We start from the raw sequence: 26,957 nt of genomic DNA on the forward strand, positions 1-26,957 counted from the left end.
CCTACCCACTGTCTCAACCACCACGTACAACTGTCCCTCTGCCGTGTACTACAATTGTCCTCCATTTTACTCTAGGCTTGGCAACAGAAACACATGGGAAACACACTTAAATGTCTTATCTCTCAGATGTTAGCACCCACATGAACTACCAATTTCTCAGTCTGGGGGATGGCTACATGGGGGTTCATTATACTATTTTATGTATCTTTGAAATTATAATAAAACTTAAAACTAAATTACAGCCCAGGGCAGCAGTTTCACCAACTTCTCTTTTTCCTTTCTCAAGAAGATAGATTGGGGACCAGGTGCAGTGGCTCATGCCTGTAATCCCAGCACTTTGGGAGGCCGAGGCGGGCAGATCACAAGGTCAGGAGTTCAAGACTAGCCTGGCCAACATGGTGAAGCCCCGACTCTACTAAAGATACAAAAAATTAGCCAGGCGTGGTGGCGCACACCTGTAATCCCAGCTACTCGGGAGGCTGAAGCAGGAGAATCACTTGAACCTGGGAGATGGAGGTTGCAGTGAGCCGAGATCGTACCATTGCACTCCAGCCTGGGTGACAGGGTGAGACTCTCTGTCTCAAAAAAAAAAAAAAAAAAAAAGAAAAAAAGATACATCAATAAGAGCTCTGATATAAAATCTGGGGCTTTTTTTTTTAAGTACTAACCTATGCTACATTAGACAGTTCTCCACTTCCAATGAAAAACAACAAAAAAAAAAAACAATATTTTATTTAGCAGGGATTATCACACAGCAAGTAGTTGCTAAATAAAATGTATATGATTAAAGAAAATTGGCCAGGTGCGGTGGCTCAAGCCTGTAATCCCAGCACTTTGGGAGGCCGAGACGGGTGGATCACGAGGTCAGGAGATTGAGACCATCCTGGCTAACACGGTGAAACCCCGTCTCTACCAAAAAATACAAAAAAAAAAAAAAAAAAAAAAAAAAAAAAAAAACTAGCCGGGCTAGGTGGCGGGCACCTGTAGTCCCAGCTACTCGGGAGGCTGAGGCAGGAGAATGGCGTGAACCCAGGAGGCGGAGCTTGCAGTGAGCTGAGATCCGGCCACTGCACTCCAGCCTGGGCAACAGAGCAAGACTCCATCTCAAAAAAAAAAAAAAAAAAAAAAGAAAATTACTATGCTAAGAAAATTTGTTTATGCTCTACAGGTACCTAAAGGTTTCCAAAGTACCCAACCACCATAGGTGGATTCCCATATGGGTTATGTCCTTCAATATCTTCCACAATCAGACGATTCAATTAAGATTTCAAATGGAGAAAATGAGGCAGAATTTTGATTTGTAGTAACATCACCTTTCCATTAAAGATGGCTCTGTTGTTTTTCCATTGCTTTAAGTAGTTAAAATCTTCCTCCTCACTTCTAATATTGACTATACTGAGGACTATAGATGATATTACAAAAAAGTCATTAAATTAGTGAATATGCCTATTTCTCAAGACTCTCTTTCTCAAAAACTCCCACTTGTTCCCTGTTACCAGCAGAATAAAGTTTAAGCACCTCGACCTAGCACTCAAGGTCAAAGCCCCACTTACCCTCTGTTAACTCTTCAGAAATCTCATGCTTATGCCAGGGAATTGTAGTCACTGTCTCCTAAAAGTCACTCTCCATCTTGACTTCAAGCCTTCATTACCTTATTACTGTTCTTTTCTCTTCTAAAATGCCTTCCCCTTTTCTCTCTGCCTATTGTTTAGGGCAGTGGTTCCTCACTCTTTTTTTCCTTCAATGTAATAATCTTATGAAAATCTGATGAAAGCTATAGACCCACTTCCCATATTAGACACACTTATGAAACTCTGCATATAATTTCAGAGAATTCACAGATCCCCTTTGAAGCCAAGAACCTCAAGTAGAAACTTCTCTATGAGGGAGTGGCTGCAGACATGCTGACTGCAAGAGGCCTGACATATGCCCACTTCTCTAAACCTGTAAACTCAGAGATTGCCCTAAGTTTAGAGAGGGTAGGAAAATGAGGAAAGGCTTCATGGAAAAAGTAGAGGTTAAGTTGAGCCTTGAAGAACAGAACAGACAAGATTTACACGTGCAGAGCTTTTTAGAAGGGCATTCCAGCAGGAGGATAATATAAGAGCAGAGAAGTGCATTGAATCTGCACAGAAACGAGTTGATGTATGAATTCTCTCATTACCCATGAACATATAGAGCACTTACCACACTGTATTATAATTATCTGTTGATGTATCTGTTTTTCCCACTGGTAGGTATGTACTAAGCATCTAGCATAGTACCACATTTCATAAACTATATGCACAAAACTGCTAAATCTTGAAAGGTAAAATGATAGGTTGGATCATAGCTTGTGAAGTCACAAGATTTTAAACATGTTTCAAAATTATCAGTTGCTTGGGATCGTTAGAACTCATATACATTAACCAACATGTTAAAAATATATTATCTGAATCTTTTCATTACAGCAGTTCCCTTTAAGACTGCTATCACTCAATACTGTTACCTCAGTTTCTACAATTATTTATACTTAACAAAACTGCTGCCTTAAAATATTCTACAGTCAACACTTCCCCAAAACTCATATTGATCTATTCTAAATCATCTGAATTAATGTACTTACAAAAAAAATTTTAAATGTTTAAAAATATATATATATCATACGCTTAGAATGATAAATGAATACACAAAGAATAATTCATCAAATTTTTGGTCAGTGTGCACTTTTCTATTTTGACAGAAAGCAATTTACAAATAAATGAGATGCTATACCTTGATTATTATCATCAGTGTTTGAAAATACTGATGAGCCTATGGAATTTGCATACATGAATTATTTTGACAAGAACTACTAAAGGCAAAAGTCCTTCATCTGTTGTTTTAAAAAACAACAACAACAACAACAACAACAACAACAACAACAAAAAACCCAGAACTCTGCCAGGAATAAAACCTAAAGAAAAATAAATGACCTGATAGCCAATATCCCAACCCACCTATTAACACATCTAACAGATCACTTACCGTAGGGATCGCAGTGGTGCAGCTGACTCTTCTGAGCCGTCTCTGCATCAGGTCATGCTCCATACCGTTAACTTCGGACTTCAACTGCTCTAGCTCCTCTTTCTCAAGTTTCAATTGCTTTGCTAACCTCTCCATCCTTGCTCGTTGATGTAACAGCAAGGCTATAGCATTATAGATAACGTCATTGCAGAGAACAACACTGAATAAGTGACTGGAAAATTTCGATATGTATTACTAATGTATAAAAGACTCATTCAACTTGGGGGTTGGCATTTACTCTCATTTCTTTCTAATGCTATGCTGCCTCCATATCTGCTTCAATTTAGCTCTCTGAATGCTACCAAAGTGACATCACCTGAACATCCCTCTGGTTCTATTGTCCTAAGATTCTCTTTATACTTGTGTGTGTTTTCAACAGGCTGACTACCAGGCCTACTTAATCATTACTTCCCTTCTTATATACTGAAAGAAAACTAAATTCTCAGGTATCTTGAAACAATCTGAATAGACTTTTTAAAAACTCTATATCTAATTTAGGTCTACTATTAGCTAATCCAATAATTCCACTTCTTATATATTATTTATATGTAAATATCATTATGCCCTCTGGGCCATCCTCTTTAGAAAAGATTCAAATTCTTTCATTTGATGAACTTTACTCCATTCTCCATGAATCTCTTTTTTCCTACTCTGTAGTTTGTACTTTTGACAATTTCCATTTCACTTGTATTTTTTTGCTCTATGAATATTCTTTCTAAACTAAGCCTTATTAGGCCTACAATTTCATGTTTTAAAACAAAGTCTATAGATGACCCTGAAGCACTAACTTCATTCTTTTTGTTTGTTTCAGACACAGTCTCCCTCTGTTGCCCAGGCTGGAGTGCAGTGGCGTGATCTCAGCTCACTGCAACCTCTGCCTCCTGGCTTCAAGCGATTCTCCTGCCTTAGCCTCCCGAGTAGCTGGGATTACAGATGTGCGCTACCACACTTTAGCAGAGGTGGGGTTTCTCCATGTTGGCCAGGCTGATCTCAAACTTCTGACCTCAGGTGATCCACCCGCCTCAGCCTCCCAAAGTGCTGGGATTATAGGCGTGAGCCACCACACCCAACCACTAACTTTATTCTTAATAGCAATGCTACTGCCCAACATTTAATACTAAACATTTAATTAAAACTAAACAGCTAATATATTTGAATGGGAGATTGCTGCCTCACCACAGAAATGAAATTTCATAAAAGGGTTAAAGTTTACCTTGTGTGTAGGCATAGTCATCTGATCCAGAACTAGAACTCCTCTGATATTTATGGCTTCCCTTTTCTCCCCCAGAGCCTGGTATCACTGAAATGGGCTGAATAGGTTCTGGTGCTGCAGAGCGCTCTTCTTGGTCCACTAAATTTAAAAGATTTTCAGTCGTTGCTCGGCCTACGGTAATTTTAAAAACTGTAGTTGGGTTTGGTATCACTCGAGGAGATGGTGATGGAGTACACGAAGGTCCAGTTGGCTGTGTGTATGTAATATACACAGGATTAACACTAAACGGAGGTTTTGGTTGACTAGATATCCCTCTTGAAGGAGAACTTGAAGGTGGCGTGGTGGCTGTGTATAGTGAGTGTTGATTCCGTGGAGATGGTTGATTACTGATGGGTGAAGGACTCCTATTAATTGTTGTCCCAGGTCTTTGAGAAGGTTCAACTGTAATTTCTATCTTCTTCATGGAACCTTTGGATAAACTAGATGCTGTATATGGAAGATAGGCTACTGAATGGCTTCCCTGTTTCTGATAGCTAGGAGGTCCTTGTTGATATGGATGGGGTGGAGTAGTTGAAGGACTAGGTGGCATAAAGATGTGGCCCAACTGGGAAGGTTGCACTTGATGCTGTGGAGAGCTGAAGGGTGAAGGGCATTGAGAAGGAGGTGGTGAATGGTAAGCAGACTGAGGGATCTGCTGCTGTTTGGGAGAATACTGAGAAGGTTGATAGTTCTGTTGGTGTGGATAAACAGGTAAAGGACGCTGGCTATAGTGAGGCACTGGGCCCTGTGGTGAGGACTGCCATGGCGTACTCTGAGGAGTTTGTCTTCCTGATGAACTCTGAGATGTCTGTCTAATATAAATAGAACCAGGAGATCCATAGAGATTGCTTGGAATTTGTGGAAGAATTTGTAAAGCTCTTGGTACAGTCTGTCCAGAAGGGAGGTTCTGGGATACTGTAACAGTAATTGGATTTGTACTATACCGAGGTATGTGCATGTATGAAGGAGGTGGCGGTGGTGGTGAAGGCCCTTGCATAGCAGACGGATTCATTCCTGTTTGCATGGAAGATGGCTGTTGAGGTGGCTGTGAAGGAGGAGTAGCTGCACTTCTGTTCTGTTCATTCATAAAAAATGGATTGTAGTTGGGAGTAGCAGCAACAACAGCTGGAGCTGAGTGTGGTTCTTGAACTAAACATATCAGCTGTTTACCTGCTGCATGCTGTGGATCAATATGTCCATCACTTGAGCTATGTACCAGTGTTCGACCACCATTAAGTTGGGCTCCATCTCCTGGGTGATAGCTACTAGGAGAATGGACACCCAGGTTAATATGTAAAAGGCGATTTCTATTCATCCTATTGTCATCTGGACTATGGTATTCCATATATAAGTATTTGCTACTCTCCTGGGAAAGGGCTCGGCAACAGGCTTCAAGATTGTTGTTATTCTAGGGGAGAAAAATGGTAAAAGTAACATTGGCAACATTAACAAATCCTAATAGTGGAAGTCAGGCTTTGCCAGAGAGTTATGCAAATACTACTGTCACAGAATAAATAGAGAGCAGTATCTTAACCACAAAAAGCTTCATGGTCATCTATCCTGAAAAGGAGATCCCAAACGATCCATATTATTTTACAAACATTTAGCTCACATTACTAGTACTACCACTACTGCTACTGCTACAGAAATGTAAAGTACCTACTAATGAACACTGTGACTCAACCCCAAGTTTTCTGACTCCAAATCCAGGACTCATTTTATACTTGTTGCATCTCAACAAATTAAAATGTTGGGCTTATCTCGGATTCACCACAATTGCTGCAATATAAGTATAAGTAATATCCATGATTAATATTTAAATCGATAAAAAACATAAAAATAACCATGCTTTAGCTTTTAAAAGGCACTAAAACCACAAAAGGAGAAAAAGAATTACAATAAAATTCCTCAAGAGTTAAAACAATAAAAATTCTAAAGCAGCCCTCATTTTTCTTTTACCTAAATTTATCCTTGAATAACTTCAACTGTCTGAACCATTATATAAGATTTAAGCAAAACAAATAAGTATTAAAAAAATCCGTAACTTGAACTATGGCTCTATGACTTTGCCCGAGTTAGGGTAATTTAATTAAAAACCTGGTGTCGACTGCCTTAATTAAATTCATTCATACTCTCACAGTCTCAAAAGTTTTTACCTGCTGAAAGGTGTCTTGGTATACTTTCAAAATCACTGAAAGATTTGAATTGTTTAGTTCTACACACTCACAAAGAAGGTAATAGCAAACTGACACTTTAGAAGTTCCAACTGACAGTAATCAGACTAATAAAAGGTTCCCTCTTTGTAAAATTTTAATATATCAAAAAGCAGTTTTCTATTGAAATACAGAATTCCAAACTATTTTACTAGTGTAAGACACATATTATCCACTACTTTTGAAGTAATCCATAAAAGTTTCCCAATTATTGTGACTTTCTCTGTAGTTCATAAATATACACAGAGATATGCACATGCATCGATATTACTATATATTTTAGGAAGAGCGTTTTATATAAAAACAAAAGGAAATAATTCACTTCTGCTGAGAACCAAATGAAGTTAAACCTAAAACAGGACCCATAATGTTGTAATTTTAGAGTTGGGAGAACTCCTATTAAAGTTCATCTGCTCCAATGCAACTCACATTTACAGATGAGGAAGAGATGCCTGGGAAGTTACAGATGCCTGGGAAGTTACATGGCTTGACAATAGGCACTTAACTAGTTAACTGGAAAGTCAATTCTAGATTCTTACTCTCCTGAGTCCCAGTGCTCTTTCCACATGGTAATTTCAAGGGAAAGGATGCTTGGCCAAAAGGACATTATTAAACTAGAGCTTTAGGAAGTTTAAAAAAAAGTCAAGCAAATCTTTGCAAAATGAATTCTTAGAAATTTAATGAATTGGCTTTATTAAAACTCTATAGATCATTTTTAACCTTTTCTTTATATAAAGTTTTTGATACTAAAATTCAAATACTTTAAAAAATGAGATCATGCCTGTAAAACATTAACATCCTACCCAGATGATAGTAACAAATAGTAATTATTATCAATATAGAAAATTTAAAATTCAAATACTTCTAAAAATACTTTGGGTTACAGAAGGATGTATTAATTGAAGAAGAAAATCATTACAACTCAAAGATCTGAATTATTTTTACCTTGCTTGAAAATTGTATTGAGCAAGGAAGGGAAGATATTAAAAGCAAATTTGGAGCCAAAGGATTCAAACTGATTGCCAACTAGAATGTGTCACTGACAGACATCTGAAGGAAAAAAAATATGGAAGGTGAAATAAAGTATTCTTTTTTTTTTTTTAATAGACCTATGGATTAGGGGAAAACAAAAACTGGAGAGTTTTCTTTTAAACATAAGGTAGTCATGGATACTTTACCATCTGATATTTTTATTATTAACAACCCTGAAATTCCATGTTCTCTACGCTGAGTTAGATAGCCTACTTAGTATTGTCACAAAAAGGATCCAAATTCAAAATGATATAAAGTTGGAATTGTCAGCATGTCTATAGTGACAAGTTGAGTAAATTTTCCTATGAAGAAAATTTAAAAACCACAAAACCAAGATATTAAAGTATTATTTTTACAGGAGTATTTTAAAAAGAAAACTACCAGAATAGATTATAATAAGGATAAAAAATGTATCAAACAGTAAACATGAAGAAGAAATCAAAATCATTTCAGAGGTAAGAATTTTTAAGACATATAATGAACACTTTTGAAAGGAATTAGGCAAAAAAGCATCATATTCCTAAAAAGTGATCCTAAATTGAGGATGATACCCCTGAGTGAGGCTCTAAGGCTTGCGCATTAAATGCAAACTACTGAGCCTCATACATTTTAATGTGAAAAACAGTTTTCCAGAGCCAGTAGGTGGTAAATCTCCATACAATATATTTTATTAATCCCAAGGGAAGAAAAAAGTGGAAGACTTAGGACAGCGTAATTATCAACAAATGTTCACTGAGCTGAATGTAAAGTTCTATTCCTTCAGTTTAGTTAAATGGTCATGAAAAATGCAGGTAATAAAGGGCTAAATGAAATAAAACAAGGTCAGGGCTAGGTGGGGCCCTAAGATAGGTGAGGAAGGTGATTGCTAGGAAGTGGTTTAAACTAAAAGCTTCACCCTTACTTGGTTTCACTCTGGTGGGAAGTATCTTTGCTCTACCAGAAACCAAAATGGGGCTAAAGTAAAGAGCTGAGATTCAGGCTGGGAATGTGTGTGAGAAAAAGCAAATGCAAGCTGTAACACAAAAACCATAAGCCCAAAGCTCTAGACTAGTAAAGGGCTTGCAAACAAAGGAAGCACCTCTGTTACCATCATTGTTCTGTAAGTCTCTATTTGTAATTAACCACACCTGTATATAGGTTTAGGTTATATCCTGAGCTGCTCACACTGCCATAAGGTAGAGTTTGAACATGAGTACTGACTGTGTGTGAGGAAGACCAGTGAGCATGGTAGAAGTAGTGCTGCCCAAAGTTAAGCAAATAGGTAAGTGCCATAACCCAAAACACTACGATCCTGTGAAGGATGATATAAAACACAACAAGGGGACAGTGGGACAGGAGAAGTGGTAGGCCTACTTCTCTGTTGTCCCGAGTGGGAAAGACACATTCTATCTTAGAGATGAGATGTAATTCAATGTAAGACACACAGCAAGACAAAGGTAATGTGAGTGAAAGTGGGCTTACATTTAAAGTGGGCTTACATTTAAAATAGGTATCAGTAAGGATTTAGCATTAGAAAAACAAGGAGTAGATTATCTACAGACTTTTTTTTTTTTTTTTTTTTTTTGAGACGGAGTCTCGCTCTGTCGCCCAGGCTGGAGTGCATTGACCGGATCTCAGCTCACTGCAAGCTCTGCCTCCCGGGTTCACGCCATTCTCCTGACTCAGCCTCCCGAGCAGCTGGGACTACAGGCGCCGCCACCTCGCCCGGCTAGTTTTTTGTATTTTTTAGTAGAGACGGGGTTTCACCATGTTAGCCAGGATGGTCTCGATCTCCTGACCTCGTGATCCACCCGTCTCGGCCTCCCAAAGTGCTGGGATTACAGGCTTGAGCCACCGCGCCCGGCCTATCTACAGACTTTTTAAAAAAAAAAGACTCAAAAGTGTATAGTCTAAGAAGTTAAAACGATAAATTTGAGATTCAAAATTCAACTCTAAGGACTTAGGGACTGATAGTACAACCCAAAATCTTCAAAAAGTGAAACATAAGGAGAATCTGCTTTTCTTGTTGCTACCTGCTTTTACTCTCCTCTCCAATCTGTGGTTCTCAATGGTGGGAGATTTTGCCTCCCATGAGACATCTGGCAATGTCTAAAGACATTTTCAGTTGTCACAACTGCGGGGAAGCTATTGGTATTTACTGGGTAGAGGCCTCGGATGCCTAGAATGTTTAGTAATTCTACAATGCACAAGGCAGACTCCCACAACAGAGAATTATCCAGGATAGACTGTCAACAGTGCCAAGGTTGAGGGGAAATCCTGCTCTAAATGTTCCCCCCGACCACACACACACACACACACACACACACACACACACAAAGAAAGCATAACTGGGTTCTAATTACATCACACATCACCAGCTCTAATAGGAAAAACTAAAACTTAATATCACTATCACTGGTGGTAACTTACCTGTAACATGCACTGAGACACCACGCCCTCTGGAATTTCAGGGAAACGTTGTCGAAGATCATGGAGAACCTGAATATCAAGCTGTGGGCTGCTTTGCGCCATGCCAGAGCAAATGGTGGCGAAGTTTCTCTTAGGAAATGGATGTTAACTGGCTTTCCAAAAGTAATGATCTTCTAGCACCACAGTCATTTTCTATTTAAAAAAGAAAAAAAAAAGTATGGTTAAGTCTAGTTACATATTTTACTTTATTCCTATTGATCCTGTACAACTCAGTAATGGTGGCATCTCCTCTAAGGAGGCTTCCACTGACACTCCCCGTCTTAGTCCTGCTGCCTTGCCTCTCCCCTCCATGATGCTGCCAAAGCAGGCTTTGCTTACCCTCACAGGAACACTAAACACACTATACTGAAACCATCTGTGCACCTAAAGCTCTTACCTATTTAAAAAAAAAACAAAAAAACCTGAAGCCCCACCTGGAATATAGCTCATTATTACAGACGGTGAGGATGTACTCAAGAAGTGATGGGAACATATAAGGACCTGGAAGTCAACTTGAAGAGGTGCACTCACTGGCCACATTTGCAACAATTTGAATACCAAAATAATAGAAGACAGTAATGAGTTATAAACCTGTAGAAAAGAGGGAGCCATGCATCCGTATCAATAAAGAGAACTAAATACATACATACAAAAATAGGGGAGAAGGGAAGTCCCTGCTTACAGTAAAAGCCAATTGGTAAACATGCAGGAGTGCTGGAGCTGGAAAAATCATTTTGCAGTCATCATAGCATAGAGACTGCTTCAAGCAAGTATCATCAATGGATGCTAAATCTAGGGGAAAATCTGCATGAAGAGTAGGAAGTACACACAGTTTTATAATTGTGTACCCAAAGCTTATTAGTTGCAAAGGGGAAAAATTCAATTATACAGTGGACAAATGGAACAACATCTTGACTGGGTGATCAAAATGAACATCACCAATGAGGGCCAGATGGACTGCATAGGCCTCCAGATGTGACACCATGAGAAGAACACATCATTTTATAGTATTACAGTCAGGAATGCATAACCTGAAACTAATCATGAGGAAATAGAACATTTCTCATTTTGGGTTTTTCTATAAAAAAGGGTGGGGGAAGGAAATGTCATTTTAAGACAAAGGTTTGAAAAATGTCCCAGGTTAAAAAAGAGAGAGCCATGACAAGTAAATCTTTTACCTGATCCTAGATTGGATCCTATACTAAAAGGGAAAACTGTTATAAAATAAATGAGTGGATCTATTGACCGAAGTGAAATGTTGACGATAGATCAGAAGTATTCTGTGTCAATAAATGTATTGAATTTCCTGTTTACTGAATTGATAACTGTGCTGTGGTTACATAAGAGAATATTCCTATTTTTAGGTATTAGACGATGAAGCATTCAGTGGTAAAGGGCATGCAACTTACTCCCAAATAGTTCAGAAAAAAAATGTACCTGTGTGTACATACAAACGTGTACATGCGCACAAACGTGTGTGCACAGACAACTATAAAGCAAACAGGAAAATGTTAATAGGTGAATTTGGGTAAAGGGTATACAGTGTTCTTTCTCCTATTTTTATTCTCATAATTCCTGTCAGTTTAAAATTATTTCCAAATAAAAAGTAAAAATGGAAACAAAAACCAGCTAACCAAACAAAAGCCTGTAGCTCTACTCAAGGTCTGTGCCTTGTTCACCACTGTATTTCCAGAGCCCAACCCCATATCTACTCAAGTATCGTTAAATGATGAATCAATTTCACTATACTAAATCAATCTACCTAATAAGATAGATTTGGATAAAACAATATTCATACTCAAAAATATACAGACAAGCCTTTTAGATGAATCTTGTCCCCCCCATCTGCTGCCATCCCCCACCCAGCAAATATCGAGGGAGTGGAGTCACCTATATAGGGTAACTTGTGAACGCTTAGGGAAAAAAATTGGTTTAGGCTACTAAATCAATGGGTATATTTTTCCAGTTTGTCCCTGTTGAAAATCCCAAATCTGAAATACTAAGAGATTCTACCAGATTAACCATCCAGGATTTAAAATGTTTCAAAGTCCTTAGTGTTAATTTAACTTTTTTCTGAATGGGGTTTGAATTATCTATCTTCCAATTTCAAAGTAAAGCAATTTCTAATTTCCACTGGCCAAAGGAGCCCTAGCTAGATGTATAATCTTACCAAGTCACTGAGGCTCTAAGGCAGCGTTGTCCAGTAAAAATATGTGAGTCATATGTATAATTTGAAATGTTCTAGTGGCCAGTTTAAACAGGTGAAATTAATTGTAACATTTAACCTATGTCAAAAATATTGTTTTAAATGTAATCTACATAAAATCATTGTTATTTTATATATATATTTCAAATGATACCTTTGAAATCCAGTGTATATTTTATACTTACAGCACATCTTAATTCACACTGGTCCCATTTCCAGTGCTCAGTAGCCACCTGTAGTTAGTGGCTACTTTACTGGACAGTGCAGCTCTAAGGTTTTAGGATCTTCATTTAAATAATAGGCAACAACCTAGAACTCTTAGATTCCTTAATTCAACATCTCCTTTTAGGGTATACAATCAAGTAGGCACATGGCCTAGCACAGGCTAGGTGTTCAATAAATATTTATTAGGAGAAATGGGGAGAAAAAAGGAATTCACTGAATTTAATGGTAGGGATGACCTTAACTCATCAAATCTGCTTGTATTTACAGAAATAATAGTTTTCCTAACAGGAAGTGATCCCAGTATTTGAGGTGCTAAACTACATTCAGAACACTTCATGGCTATTTAATCAAACCTTCAATAAAAAGCTTCTGAAGCAGCCAAAGGCCTAACTCCAGCTTTCCCAGTGGCTCCCAAAAACAGTTTTATTCATTTCCCAACCTTAATTACAAGCCTTTAAAATACAAGGGCAATACCATTGTCTTTTTTATGAGATAGAAGAAAAGGCAAGAAGGATCAAAACAAGGACAGACAGGCTTCAGGTGTCAAAAGCATAGGCTCTATATACTTCAGAGATCTTGAGAGCGGTTAGCTCTCACCTAGCTTTGTCAGAGCCTTCAGAAACCTCAGATGCTACTGAATCCAAGGTTACCATTATTTTTATCACTATTATTAGCTACCATTTATTGGTAGCTAATAATATGCCCTCAAAGATAGTTACGATTATCTCCATTTTACAAATAAGAAAATGAACTCAAAGAATGAACATACAGCAGAATCATGACTCAAATCCATGCCTGCCTTCTCCAAAGTCTGTGTTCTTTCCACTGTGTCACTAGTAGGTATCAGAGACATTTCTAATTATGAGTGCCTTTCTTTGACTGGCTAAGGAGCACACCCTCATTAAGTTTATCATTCAAATAGGGAGCTAAAGCTGTGTGGTGAGGTGGACGACTGAGAGGGAAGGAAAAAATTCTTGTACAAGTCAGTTAGCTATTTAAACACACAAGAAGAAAATGCCTTTTGAAAAAATGGTTATAAATACTTGCCTTTGAAGAAACACGTGAAAGCATCTTTCAAATGGAAGCCAACAGCTTATAAAAATGGCTACCATCTGAAAAGATGATAAATACACTGACTTTTCGCAACAAATAGGAATCTAAACTGGTAAACACATATCCTCCTTAAGGGATTATGTATGTAATCTTAATAGTGGTTAGCACTCTGCCCTGTACAAACATTCACTCACATAAGCACTAAATGACATGAATAATCATTTAGTATTTCACTGTAATATATAACACTCAAACTTAATTTTTTGATAACTATATCATGTTAAAATACTTTAAAAAAGTAATTTCCATTTTGCTCACTGGGAGGCTTTCTGTTTACAAATAGAAAATATTCCAGCCAATAAATTCAGTGATACAGTTTAGATGTTTTCCCCTCCAAATCTCATGTTGAAATGTGATTCCCAATGTTGCAGGTGGGGCCTGATGGGAGGTGACTGGATGATAGGGGCAGATCCCTTGTGAATGGTTTAGCACCATCCTAGGTGAGTCCTTGTTCCATTCACTCAAGATCTGATTGTTTAAAACTCTAGGACCTCTTCCCCACCCGCCTTGCTCCCGCTCTTGCCATATTACATGCCTGCTCTTGCTTCACCATCTGCCATGATTGTTAATCTTCCTGGGGCTCTCACCAGAAGCTGAGCAGATATTGGTGCCATGCTTATGCAGTCTGTAGAATTCTGAACCAATTAAACCTCTTTTCTTTAGAAATGACCCTGCCTTGGGTGTTTCTTTACAGTGATGTAAGAAGGGCCTCATATAGTCAGTTTCCTTTAAAAACACAAAGTTTTACAGTAAAGTATTACGCTGTACTTTTGTATTTAATCCAATAGAAAACAAAATGAAAACACTGTCATATAGTATCATATTACAGATGTGGCTACCATGCAGGTCAAAGCATATAATCTATTCTTGTCCATATATATCAATGAAGGCAACAACTACTAAGCAAAATACACATTGAGTTTTTTCCTTAACATTATAATGGGCTTAATACAATAAGCGCTGAATAATGATTTGTCACTTTAAAACCAGACAGAGGACTCAAGCAGTATCTAAACTGTACAGGCTAGGCTCAGGCATGACCAAACTCCTGGGATACCCTTGAAACACCCCCACTAAAGTCCAGATGGCCACAGCTGTGGATTGTGGAGCTGTGTAGGCGGTAACCCTAGATCAAGAAAGAAGAAATACTAAAGACATAAACCCTATGATCATCACACAGTTCAGGGGCCACATGAACCAAGAGATTCTGCAGAGTTTTAAGCCTTTAATGCATGTCAGCTTTGTGAGGATTCTTAAAGGCAAGATACACTATGGGGCCCAGATGCTATGCTTAGCAGTGGAATCAGAGGCTTCCTTCAGTGGTGCAGCTACCTCCCTAATTCAAGACTGCTGGTAACACAAGGCACAGTGGTTTCTGTTCCTGAAAAAGCAGTTGCTAGGATGTCTCCCAACAGAATTGCTCCTCCCAATCAGAGAGGAAGCTCCCCCAGAGCTCTGCTCTAATGCCACAATTCCCCACACTCTAGAAAATGATGTCGACATCTAGTGCTTTGTTTCCACAGTTTTTTTCTGAGCTCAGCAAATAAACAGGGTGGTGCCATTATGGCCCAAAGTGTTTTACCTCTGTCAGAATTTTAGGTCACTTCCTAAAACAGTTGTATCAGAGGTAGTAAAACCAATGGTCTGTGCAATGAATTCAGCCTACAGATTTGCCTGGTTTGGCCGCCGCAGTGTTGTTTTGTTTTAAGTTGAGCTACATTTAAAACTGGGAGACTGGCCCGGCGCGGTGGCTCAAGCTTGTAATCCCAGCACTTTGGGAGGCCGAGACGGGCAGATCACAAGGTCAGGAGATCGAGACCATCCTGGCTAACACGATGAAACCCCGTCTCTACTAAAAAATACAAAAAAAAAAAAAAAAACTAGCCGGGTGAGGTGGCGGGCGCCTGTAGTCCCAGCTACTCGGGAGGCTGAGGCAGGAGAATGGCATAAACCCGGGAGGCGGAGCTTGCAGTGAGCCGATATCTGGCCACTGCACTCCAGCCTGGGCAACAAGCGAGACTCCATCTCAAAAAAAAAAAGCTGGGAGATTTCACATAAAAATTTACATATCTAGCTTTTCTCTGAAAAATCACATGATCTAGCAACTGCAGGCAACAACTGGCTGAAGCTAAGGTACCACTCCCCTTTTAGAAAGGACAGTTTGCCTAGTTCCTATACTCCCTAGCTGGTCCCAAGCACTGCAGCCTGGCCTTGCTTCACTCATCTAGGTATCTCCTGGGTTTGTGACACCCAAAATGTGTTCTGCAGAAAGGTTTAAAGATACAATAGTAAGTATCAGTGTACTCTAGTGTGTCTCAACGGCATACTATTGATACAATAATTTGGGGCACAAGAATTCCTTGTCATGCAAGACTATTCCAGGCAATGAAAGGTATTTAGCATCCTGGCCCCTCCCATAAAATCTCAGTAGCACCCCCAAGTGGCCTCTAGAGAGGCAACACTTTCTTGGGCTGACAGCCACTGCTAGCATATTAAGGTAGTGAGGTGAGTGAGCATTTCCCAAGTTTGAAGGAAAGTTAGCCTTGTCTTGAGAGGAATTTTAGGATTGCAAAATAAAAGAATCATTAATTTTTCTGGTTGGTCTGGCCCAGTAATAATTGTTGAACAAAACACAGTACCTATATGAGTATAAAGCTTTCAAGCTTTCACCCATTTTTTTGCTGCTTTGGAGGTTTTGATTTTAGATCATATTTATTGAGCCGTATCTGTGTACCAAGTACTGTGCTAAGTGCTTTACCTCATTTAATCCCCAAAATACTTCCATGAGAGGGTAATATTATCATCCACATTTTACAAATAAGTAAACTTGAAGTTCAGAGAGGGCAAATAAATTGCCTGTGGTTACACAGTCAGCCAGTAGCAAAACTAAGATACAAATTTAAGGTTATGCTCTTAACCATTATTCTTCCATACTACTGGCTACCTGGTAAGACTATGATGATGTCATAACTCTTAACAACAGTTTAAACCAAACCTTGCTTTTAAAACAGAAGAGTTTTTATACTAGAGTGTGAATTATTCAAGTTAAACAGTAATAAAAAGTGGCTGATATTGAGGCATAACAAATGATATTTTACTGGCAGAGACAAGAGTTCCATTTTTCAAGATTTTTAAAGCATATATGTAAAGGTGCTACCAAATAACAAGGGAGAGAGGAATACAATAGTTATTATTTCCCCTAAATTAAGCCTTCTAAATAATTTATGAAACAGTCATCCTATAGGATTTTTATTACAATAGAAACCATTTTGAAATAGTCACATATTCACTGCATCTATCTCATATTCTGTTATAGTCTCAAGAGATATACTATGAGACTGAAATATTTATATTAAAATAATCCTCGAGGGGCGGAGCAAGATGGCGGAATAGGAACAACTCCAGTCTCCAACTCCCAGCGCGAGCGACACAGAAGACCGGTGATTTCTGCATTTTCAACTGAGGTACTGGGGTCATCTCACTAGGGAGTGCCGGACAATCGGTGCTGGTCAGCTGCTGCAGCCTGACCAGCGAGAGCTGAAGCAGGGCGAGGCATCGCCTCACCTGGAAGCGCAAGGGGGAAGGGGATCCGTTTTCCTAGCCAGGGGAACTGAGACACACAACACCTGGAAAATCGGGTAACTCCCACCCCAATACTGCGCTGTAAGCATACAGGCATTCCAGGAGAATATATCCCACACCTGGCCGGGAGGGTCCCACGCCCACGAAGCCTCCCTCACTGCTAACACAGCAGTCTGCCGCGATCTATCCGCAAGGCAGCAGCGAGGCTGGGGGAGGGGCGCCCGCCATTGCTGAGGCTTAAGTAGGTAAACAAAGCCGCTGGGAAGCTCGAACTGGGTGGAGCTCACAGCAGCTCAAGGAAGCCTGCCTGTCTCTGTAGTCTCCACCTCTGGGGACAGCGCACAGCTGAAGACCAACAGGGGAAGTAGCGGGAGCCGGTGCAGACGCGAACGACTCTGTCTGACAGCTTTGGGGAGAGCCGCGGATCTCCCAACGCGGAGGTTGAGATCTGAGAACGGACAGACTGCCTGCTCAGGTGTGTCCCTGACCCCTGAGTAGCCTAGCTGGGAGAAATCCCCCACTAGGGGCAGTCTGACACCCCACACCTCACAGGGTGGAGTACACCCCTGAGAGGACACTTCCAAGGGAAGAATCAGACAGGTACACTCGCTGTTCAGCAATATTCTATCTTCGGCAACCTCTGCTGCTGATACCCAGGCAAACAGGGTCTGGAGTGGACCTCAAGCAATCTCCAACAGACCAACAGAGAGTCCTTCTGACTGTCAGAAGGAAAACTATCAAACAGGAAGGACACCTATACCAAAACCCCATCAGTTCGTCACCACCATCAAAGACCAGAGACAGATAAAACCACAAAGATGGGGAAGAAGCAGGGCAGAAAAGCTGGAAATTCAAAAAATAAGAGCGCATCTCCCCCTGCAAAGGAGCGCAGCCCATCACCAGCAACGGATCAAAGCTGGTCAGAGAATGACTTGGACGAGAGGAGAGAAGAAGGCTTCAGTCCATCAAACTTATCAGAGCTAAAGGAGGAATTACGTACCCAGCGCAAAGAAACTAAAAATCTTGAAAAAAGAGTGGAAGAATTGACAGCTAGACTCATTAATGCAGAGAAGATCATAAACGAAATGACAGAGATGAAAACCATGACACGAGAAATACGTGACAAATGCACAAGCTTCAGTAACCGACTCGATCAACTGGAAGAAAGAGTATCAGCGATTGAAGATCAAATGAATGAAATGAAGCGAGAAGAGAAACCAAAAGAAAAAAGAAGAAAAAAAAATGAGCAAAGCCTGCAAGAAGTATGGGATTACGTAAAAAGACCAAATCTACGTCTGATTGGGGTGCCTGAAAGTGAGGGGGAAAATGGAACCAAGTTGGAAAACACTCTTCAGGATATCATCCAGGAGAACTTCCCCAACCTAGTAGGGCAGGCCAACATTCAAATTCAGGAAATACAGAGAACGCCACAAAGATACTCCTCGAGAAGAGCAACTCCAAGACACATAATTGCCAGATTCACCAAAGTTGAAATGAAGGAAAAAATCTTAAGGGCAGCCAGAGAGAAAGGTCGGGTCACCCACAAAGGGAAGCCCATCAGACTAACAGCAGATCTCTCGGCAGAAACTCTACAAGCCAGAAGAGAGTGGGGACCAATATTCAACGTTCTTAAAGAAAAGAATTTTCAACCCAGAATTTCATATCCAGCCAAACTAAGTTTCATAAGTGAAGGAGAAATAAAATCCTTTACAGATAAGCAAATGCTTAGAGATTTTGTCACCACCAGGCCTGCCTTACAAGAGACCCTGAAGGAAGCCCTAAACATGGAAAGGAACAACCGGTACCAGCCATCGCAAAAACTTGGCAAAATGTAAAGACCATTGAGGCTAGGAAGAAACTGCATCAACTAACGAGCAAAATAACCAGTTAATATCATAATGGCAGGATCAAGTTCACACATAACAATATTAACCTTAAATGTTAATGGACTAAATGCTCCAATTAAAAGACACAGACTGGCAAACTGGATAAAGAGTCAAGACCCATCAGTCTGCTGTATTCAGGAGACCCATCTCACATGCAGAGACATACATAGGCTCAAAATAAAGGGATGGAGGAAGATCTACCAAGCAAATGGAGAACAAAAAAAAGCAGGGGTTGCAATCCTAGTCTCTGATAAAACAGACTTTAAACCATCAAAGATCAAAAGAGACAAAGAAGGCCATTACATAATGGTAAAGGGATCAATTCAACAGGAAGAGCTAACTATCCTAAATATATATGCACCCAATACAGGAGCACCCAGATTCATAAAGCAAGTCCTTAGAGACTTACAAAGAGACTTAGACTCCCATACAATAATAATGGGGGACTTCAACACTCCGCTGTCAACATTAGACAGATCAACGAGACAGAAAGTTAACAAGGATATCCAGGAATTGAACTCATCTCTGCACCAAGCGGACCTAATAGACATCTATAGAACTCTCCACCCCAAATCAACAGAATATACATTCTTCTCAGCACCACATCGCACTTATTCCAAAATTGACCACATAATTGGAAGTAAAGCACTCCTCAGCAAATGTAAAAGAACAGAAATTATAACAAACTGTCTCTCAGACCACAGTGCAATCAAACTAGAACTCAGGACTAAGAAACTCAATCAAAACCGCTCAACTACATGGAAACTGAACAACCTGCTCCTGAATGACTACTGGGTACATAACGAAATGAAAGCGGAAATAAAGATGTTCTTTGAAACCAATGAGAACAAAGATACAACATACCAGAATCTCTGGGACACATTTAAAGCAGTGTGTAGAGGGAAATTTATAGCACTAAATGCCCACAAGAGAAAGCAGGAAAGATCTAAAATTGACACTCTAACATCACAATTAAAAGAACTAGAGAGGCAAGAGCAAACACATTCAAAAGCTAGCAGAAGGCAAGAAATAACTAAGATCAGAGCAGAACTGAAGGAGATAGAGACACAAAAAACCCTCCAAAAAATCAATGAATCCAGGAGTTGGTTTTTTGAAAAGATCAACAAAATTGACAGACCGCTAGCAAGGCTAATAAAGAAAAAAAGAGAGAGGAATCAAATAGATGCAATAAAAAATGATAAAGGGGATATCACCACTGACCCCACAGAAATACAAACTACCATCAGAGAATACTATAAACGCCTCTACGCAAATCAACTAGAAAATCTAGAAGAAATGGATAATTTCCTGGACACTTACACTCTCCCAAGGCTAAACCAGGAAGAAGTTGAATCCCTGAATAGACCAATAGCAGGCTCTGAAATTGAGGCAACAATTAATAGCCTACCCACCAAAAAAAGTCCAGGACCAGATGGATTCACAGCTGAATTCTACCAGAGGTACAAGGAGGAGCTGGTACCATTCCTTCTGAAACTATTCCAATCAATAGAAAAAGAGGGAATCCTCCCTAACTCATTTTATGAGGCCAACATCATCCTGATACCAAAGCCTGGCAGAGACACAACAAAAAAAGAGAATTTTAGACCAATATCCCTGATGAACATTGATGCAAAAATCCTCAATAAAATACTGGCAAACCGGATTCAGCAGCACATCAAAAAGCTTATCCACCATGATCAAGTGGGCTTCATCCCTGGGATGCAAGGCTGGTTCAACATTCGCAAATCAATAAACGTAATCCAGCATATAAACAGAACCAAAGACAAGAACCACATGATTGTCTCAATAGATGCAGAAAAGGCTTTTGACAAAATTCAACAGCCCTTCATGCTAAAAACGCTCAATAAATTCGGTATTGATGGAACGTACCTCAAAATAATAAGAGCTATTTATGACAAACCCACAGCTAATATCATACTGAATGGGCAAAAACTGGAAAAATTCCCTTTGAAAACTGGCACAAGACAGGGATGCCCTCTCTCACCACTCCTATTCAACATAGTGTTGGAAGTTCTGGCTAGGGCAATCAGGCAAGAGAAAGAAATCAAGGGTATCCAGTTAGGAAAAGAAGAAGTCAAATTGTCCCTGTTTGCAGATGACATGATTGTATATTTAGAAAACCCCATCGTCTCAGCCCAAAATCTCCTTAAGCTGATAAGCAACTTCAGCAAAGTCTCAGGATACAAAATTAATGTGCAAAAATCACAAGCATTCTTATACACCAGCAACAGACAAGCAGAGAGCCAAATCAGGAATGAACTTCCATTCACAATTGCTTCAAAGAGAATAAAATACCTAGGAATCCAGCTTACAAGGGATGTAAAGGACCTCTTCAAGGAGAACTACAAACCACTGCTCAGTGAAATCAAAGAGGACACAAACAAATGGAAGAACATACCATGCTCATGGATAGGAAGAATCAATATCGTGAAAATGGCCATACTCCCCAAGGTTATTTATAGATTCAATGCCATCCCCATCAAGCTACCAATGACTTTCTTCACAGAATTGGAAAAAACTGCTTTAAAGTTCATATGGAACCAAAAAAGAGCCCGCATTGCCAAGACAATCCTAAGTCAAAAGGACAAAGCTGGAGGCGTCACGCTACCTGACTTCAAACTATACTACAAGGCTACAGTAACCAAAACAGCATGGTACTGGTACCAAAACAGAGATATAGACCAATGGAACAGAACAGAGTCCTCAGAAATAATACCGCACATCTACAGCCATCTGATCTTTGACAAACCTGAGAGAAACAAGAAATGGGGAAAGGATTCCCTATTTAATAAATGGTGCTGGGAAAATTGGCTAGCCATAAGTAGAAAGCTGAAACTGGATCCTTTCCTTACCCCTTATACGAAGATTAATTCAAGATGGATTAGAGACTTAAATGTTAGACCTAATACCATAAAAACCCTAGAAGAAAATCTAGGTAGTACCATTCAGGACATAGGCATGGGCAAGGACTTCATGTCTAAAACACCAAAAGCAACGGCAGCAAAAGCCATAATTGACAAATGGGATCTAATTAAACTAAAGAGCTTCTGCACAGCAAAAGAAACTACCATCAGAGTGAACAGGCAACCTACAGAATGGGAGAAAATTTTTGCAACCTACTCATCTGACAAAGGGCTAATATCCAGAATCTACAAAGAACTCAAACAAATACACGAGAAAAAAACAAACAACCCCATCAAAAAGTGGGGAAAGGATATGAACAGACATTTCTCAAAAGAAGATATTCATACAGCCAACAGACACATGAAAAAATGCTCATCATCACTGGCCATCAGAGAAATGCAAATCAAAACCACAATGAGATACCATCTCACACCAGTTAGAATGGCAATCATTAAGAAGTCAGGAAACAACAGGTGTTGGAGAGGATGTGGAGAAATAGGAACACTTTTACACTGTTGGTGGGATTGTAAACTAGTTCAACCATTATGGAATAGAGTATGGCAATTCCTCAAGGATCTAGAACTAGATGTACCATATGACCCAGCCATCCCACTACTGGGTATATACCCAAAGGATTATAAATTAGTCTACTACAAAGACACATGTACACGTATGTTTATTGCGGCACTATTCACAATAGCAAAGACTTGGAATCAACCCAAATGTCCATCTGTGACAGACTGGATTAAGAAAATGTGGCACATATACACCATGGAATACTATGCAGCCATAAAAAAGGATGAGTTTGCGTCCTTTGTAGGGACATGGATGCAGCTGGAAACCATCATTCTTAGCAAACTATCACAAGAAGAGAAAACCAAACACCGCATGTTCTCACTCATAGGTGGGAACTGAACAATGAGATCACTTGGACTCGGGAAGGGGAACATCACACACTGGGGTCTATCATGGGGAGGGGGGAGGGGGGAGGGGGGAGGAGGGAGGGATTGCATTGGGGAGTTATACATGATATAAATGATGAATTGATGGGTGCTGACGAGTTGATGGGTGCAGCACACCAACATGGTATAAGTATACATATGTAACAAACCTGCACGTTATGCACATGTACCCTAGAACTTAAAGTATAATAAAAAAAAAAAAAAAAAAAAAAAAAAAAAAAAAATAAAATAATCCTCAAAAACATTTTCAATTTAAATATGGCCTCCAGAAACAATATATTCATATTTAATTTAAACTTAACACCCCCAAGAATGTTTGTTAGCTGCCACATTAAACTTATACGCAAGAATATTTATAAATATGCATAAATATATAGAGACTACATACGCAGAAATTTCAGCTGAGAGGACACAGAGGCAATAATACCCCAGGAGTAATGAGCACACCCAGCATCTAGATCTTGATTTCTAATTGCATTCTCTCTTGAATAAAGGGAACCAAGGCCCTGTGGAGAAATGGATGATTCTAAAACTGGGGCAGGGAATATATAGGATGAGCCTGGAGCATCTTGTAGTACCAGAAAGTAAGGAAGTACTAAAAAATCAAAATCCCATGACGATGAGGGCATGTCAAAATGACACAGGAGCCAACTGAAGGAGCTCCCAATGGTCAAAGCTGGAAAATTTTGAACACCAAAATATAGTATTGTATTATAACCCAACATATAAAATAAATAGCCATGAGCCCATGCTGATATAAAGAAATGACTGAATAAATGAATGAATGATAAATAAATGAGGGTTGGGGGGAGCCTCCCACGCAGAAATCCCAAACAATTTACATAGATAATTCACCTCAAGGAGGTGGAGCATAACCTCCCACCTCTTCAGTGTGGACTGCACACAGTGACTGCTTTCCAAAGAGCACAATACAGGAAAGAGGTGTTTAAAAAAAAAAAAAAAAAAAGATTACAGTGAAGAAACCTAACAAACACGTTCTCAGCCAGGTGATCAAGGTCAACATCAACAGTGATAAGTCATGTTGATAGTATGGACTGTTTGCATGGTGTGATGAGAATGTGAGAGTGGCACTTTATCTTTGTGGTCTTCCTCCTCAAAACCCATAACCCCATTCTACCCACGAGAAAACCATCTGACACGTCCCAATTGAGTGATAGTCTACAAAATACCTCATCAGTACTCCTCAAAAACAAAAGTCTGAGAAACTGTCACAGCCAAGAGGAGTCTAAGGAGACATAACAACCAACTGTGATGGGGTTTCCTGGATGGAATCCTGAAAGAGAAAAAAACATGTTCAGTAAAAGTTAAGGAAATCTGAATAAAGTACAGACTTCAGTTAATAATAATGTTTCAATATTGGTTCACTAATTGTAACAAATGTACCATGCTAATGTAAGCTGTTAATAATAGGGGAAATGGAGTGCAGGGTATATAGGGACTCCCTGTACCATCTTCTCAATTTTTCCGTAAAACTAAAACTGTTCTAAAAAATATAGTTATTTAAAAATAGAAAAAAAAATATACCTCAAGATGGTTGATCAACCCTGGCACAGAAATTTTATTCACATCTCCAGCTCTGAAAGCAACTTCTTTTCAGCAGTCTAGAAATCTGAGAAAACGAAAAGATGGTTATCTTTTTGCTAACTTCCCAACTCAATATAGAAAGTAACAAAAACTAGTAGACTTCTGGTGCCTCAAAGTAACAGCAGACAGGATGCTAGACCACACTTTCAGGGCAGGTTGGCTCTTTCCCAAGTATCCTTACAAGCTGAATCTTCTTTTCTTTAAATATCTTCTACAGCAAGTAAATTCTACATTATCCCACAGAAGACAGCAGAAGTTCAAAAAGAAAAACAAGTCCACTACTTATTTTCTTAAGTCAACACCTGGTTCTGACTCAGCATCCTGAGCCTCCATTCTATTTAGAAAAGAGAGGATTAAGCCCAGGCCTATGAAGGGTGCATATAATTTTTTTTTTTTTTTTTTTTTTTTGAGACAGGCTAGAGTATAGTGGCAAACTCACGGCTTACTGCAGCCTCGACCTCCCAAGCTCAAGTGATCCTCCCATCTCAGCTGCCCAAGTGGCTGGGACTATAGGTGTGCACCACCACACCTGGCTAATTTTTTTATTTTTCATAGAGACAGGGTTTCACCATATTGCCCAAGCTGGTCTCAAACTCCTGGGCTCAAGCAATCCGCCCACCTGGGCCTGTAATCCCAGGTGTTGGCATTACAGGTGTGAGCCACCATGCCCAGCCTATATGATTTTTAATTGCATAGCATACAGTGTATATAACTTTTTGAAAACTGCTACCTCTATTATAAATCCTGTTTCTGGTCTGTGAAAAACTACATATATATATATATATATATATTACATATATATATATATATATATATATATAGAGAGAGAGAGAGAGAGAGAGAGAGAGAGAAATAGTAACCTTATTCACTTATTTTGACAGATAAGCACTCTCCCCATTTAGAGATTATCTGCATTCTCAGTAAACCTAGTAATTCAATGTTAATATTATCATTTTAGGGCATATATTGGCTTTTATCAGAGCTATCATACACACAAGTTTCTAATTGATCTCCTGAGTAAACTTCATTTTACAAACACAGTAGAGCTAAAATAACATACACTGTTTATATCATATATTTAATTTAGCAGTTTACCAAACTTTCTTATTTTTTAATTTCTCAGTTACTTTGATTATCCAAAAAAAAAAAAAAAATGAACTTCAAGTATGAGCAAGAAGCACTGTGCACTGACATGAATGCTGCTTCTACCATGTGTAATATTTTTTCTACTTTCTGATACAACAACACATTTTTTTTTTTTTTTTCCCCTTTGAGACGGAGTTTCACTCTGTTGCCCAGGCTGGAGTGCAGTGGTGCGATCTCCACTCACTGCAACCTCCGCCTCCCGGGTTCAAGCGATTCTCCTGCCTCAGCCTCCCGAGTGGCTGGGATTACAGGCACCCTCCATGATGCCTGGCTAATTTTTGTATTTTTGTAGAGATGGGGTTTCACCATTTTGGCCAGGCTGGTCTTAAACTCCTGACCTCAGGTGATCTGCCCACCTTGGCCTCCCAAAGCCCTGGGATTACAGGCGTGAGCCACTGCGCCCGGCCTTTTGTTTGTTTTTTGCCATCCCACATTTATGTTAACCCCTTCCTACATGCCTATAAAGTTTTCTCCCTTTCGTAAATGCCTATAAAAGTCACCGTGTGTGGATTATCACTTTCAACATTTAGTATATTAACTTTTTAGTCTCCTCTAGGATTTTTCACTATAAATCTTGAGAACAAGAACCAAACATGCTCTTTTGGCTCCAGTGCCTTGTACACACTAAATATTCAATATAAATGAGAAAATATAGGCCTTGAAAATAACTGGAAATCTAATATGCTCTGGTTAAGGTGTTTTAAGGTCTTGGTTGCATCAATTCCTAAATGACGTTATTTTAAAAGAAAGACAGAACAACCTATTGGTGACATATGCCAGAGGCAGATCATCTGCACATTTTATTACTTAGATTACTTAGAACAGTGTTTTTTAAATGGTGGGTTTTGACCTATTAATGAATTGTATAACAAATGTACTAGGTGATGACTATCAGGGGAAAAGAAAAAGAACAGAAAATATCGAAGTGTTTCACACACAGTAATGGCAAATACTAATTCAAAAAACTTGTTTCAGGTATGTGCATATGTACTAGATCACGATTAAAATGTATTTCTTACTGCGGGTTTGAGAAACAGTAACTTCAAATATGGTGATATATTTTAGGTTATATAAGGAAAAATATTACTACTTTCCTTGTTACCTTTTTCTGGATAGATGGAAGCTTTCTGATTAAGAAGCAAAGTGGAGGTACTGGAGAAACCCTCTAGATATGAAAGTTGAAATGACTTAACTCTTCACATTATGAATTTCTGTGTGATTTCTCTCAAGTGCAGCCTAGATGTGTTCATGTAGCATCCTCACATACATATAGGAGGCTCCTGCCTTATAATATATTTAAAAGATTTTTTAAAAAAT

The 26,957-nt window shown here is 39.2% G+C and overlaps 1 protein-coding gene across 6 annotated transcripts in view; it reads right to left on the minus strand.

The window, feature by feature from the left end:
• The window catches only part of TAB3 (TGF-beta activated kinase 1 (MAP3K7) binding protein 3), a 68,593-nt gene that overhangs the window by 22,771 nt on the left and 18,865 nt on the right, over nt 1–26,957 (minus strand). For all 6 annotated transcript variants that reach the window (XR_004058375.1, XR_004058374.1, XR_004058376.1 and 3 more), the window contains exons 3-7: nt 24,435–24,519; nt 24,080–24,183; nt 9,952–10,143; nt 4,259–5,705; nt 3,007–3,167 (exon numbers count right to left, since the gene is read on the minus strand). Coding sequence is in view for 3 of the 6 variants with exons in the window: in XM_030934112.1 (XP_030789972.1) it covers nt 3,007–3,167; nt 4,259–5,705; nt 9,952–10,053 (1,710 nt within the window). In the remaining 3 variants the exon portion in view is untranslated. The remainder of the gene's footprint in view (nt 1–3,006; nt 3,168–4,258; nt 5,706–9,951; nt 10,144–24,079; nt 24,184–24,434; nt 24,520–26,957) is intronic.

The sequence above is a fragment of the Rhinopithecus roxellana genome, chromosome 7 (genome assembly GCF_007565055.1).
Source record: "Rhinopithecus roxellana isolate Shanxi Qingling chromosome 7, ASM756505v1, whole genome shotgun sequence".
Classification (NCBI taxonomy): Eukaryota; Metazoa; Chordata; class Mammalia; order Primates; family Cercopithecidae; genus Rhinopithecus; species Rhinopithecus roxellana.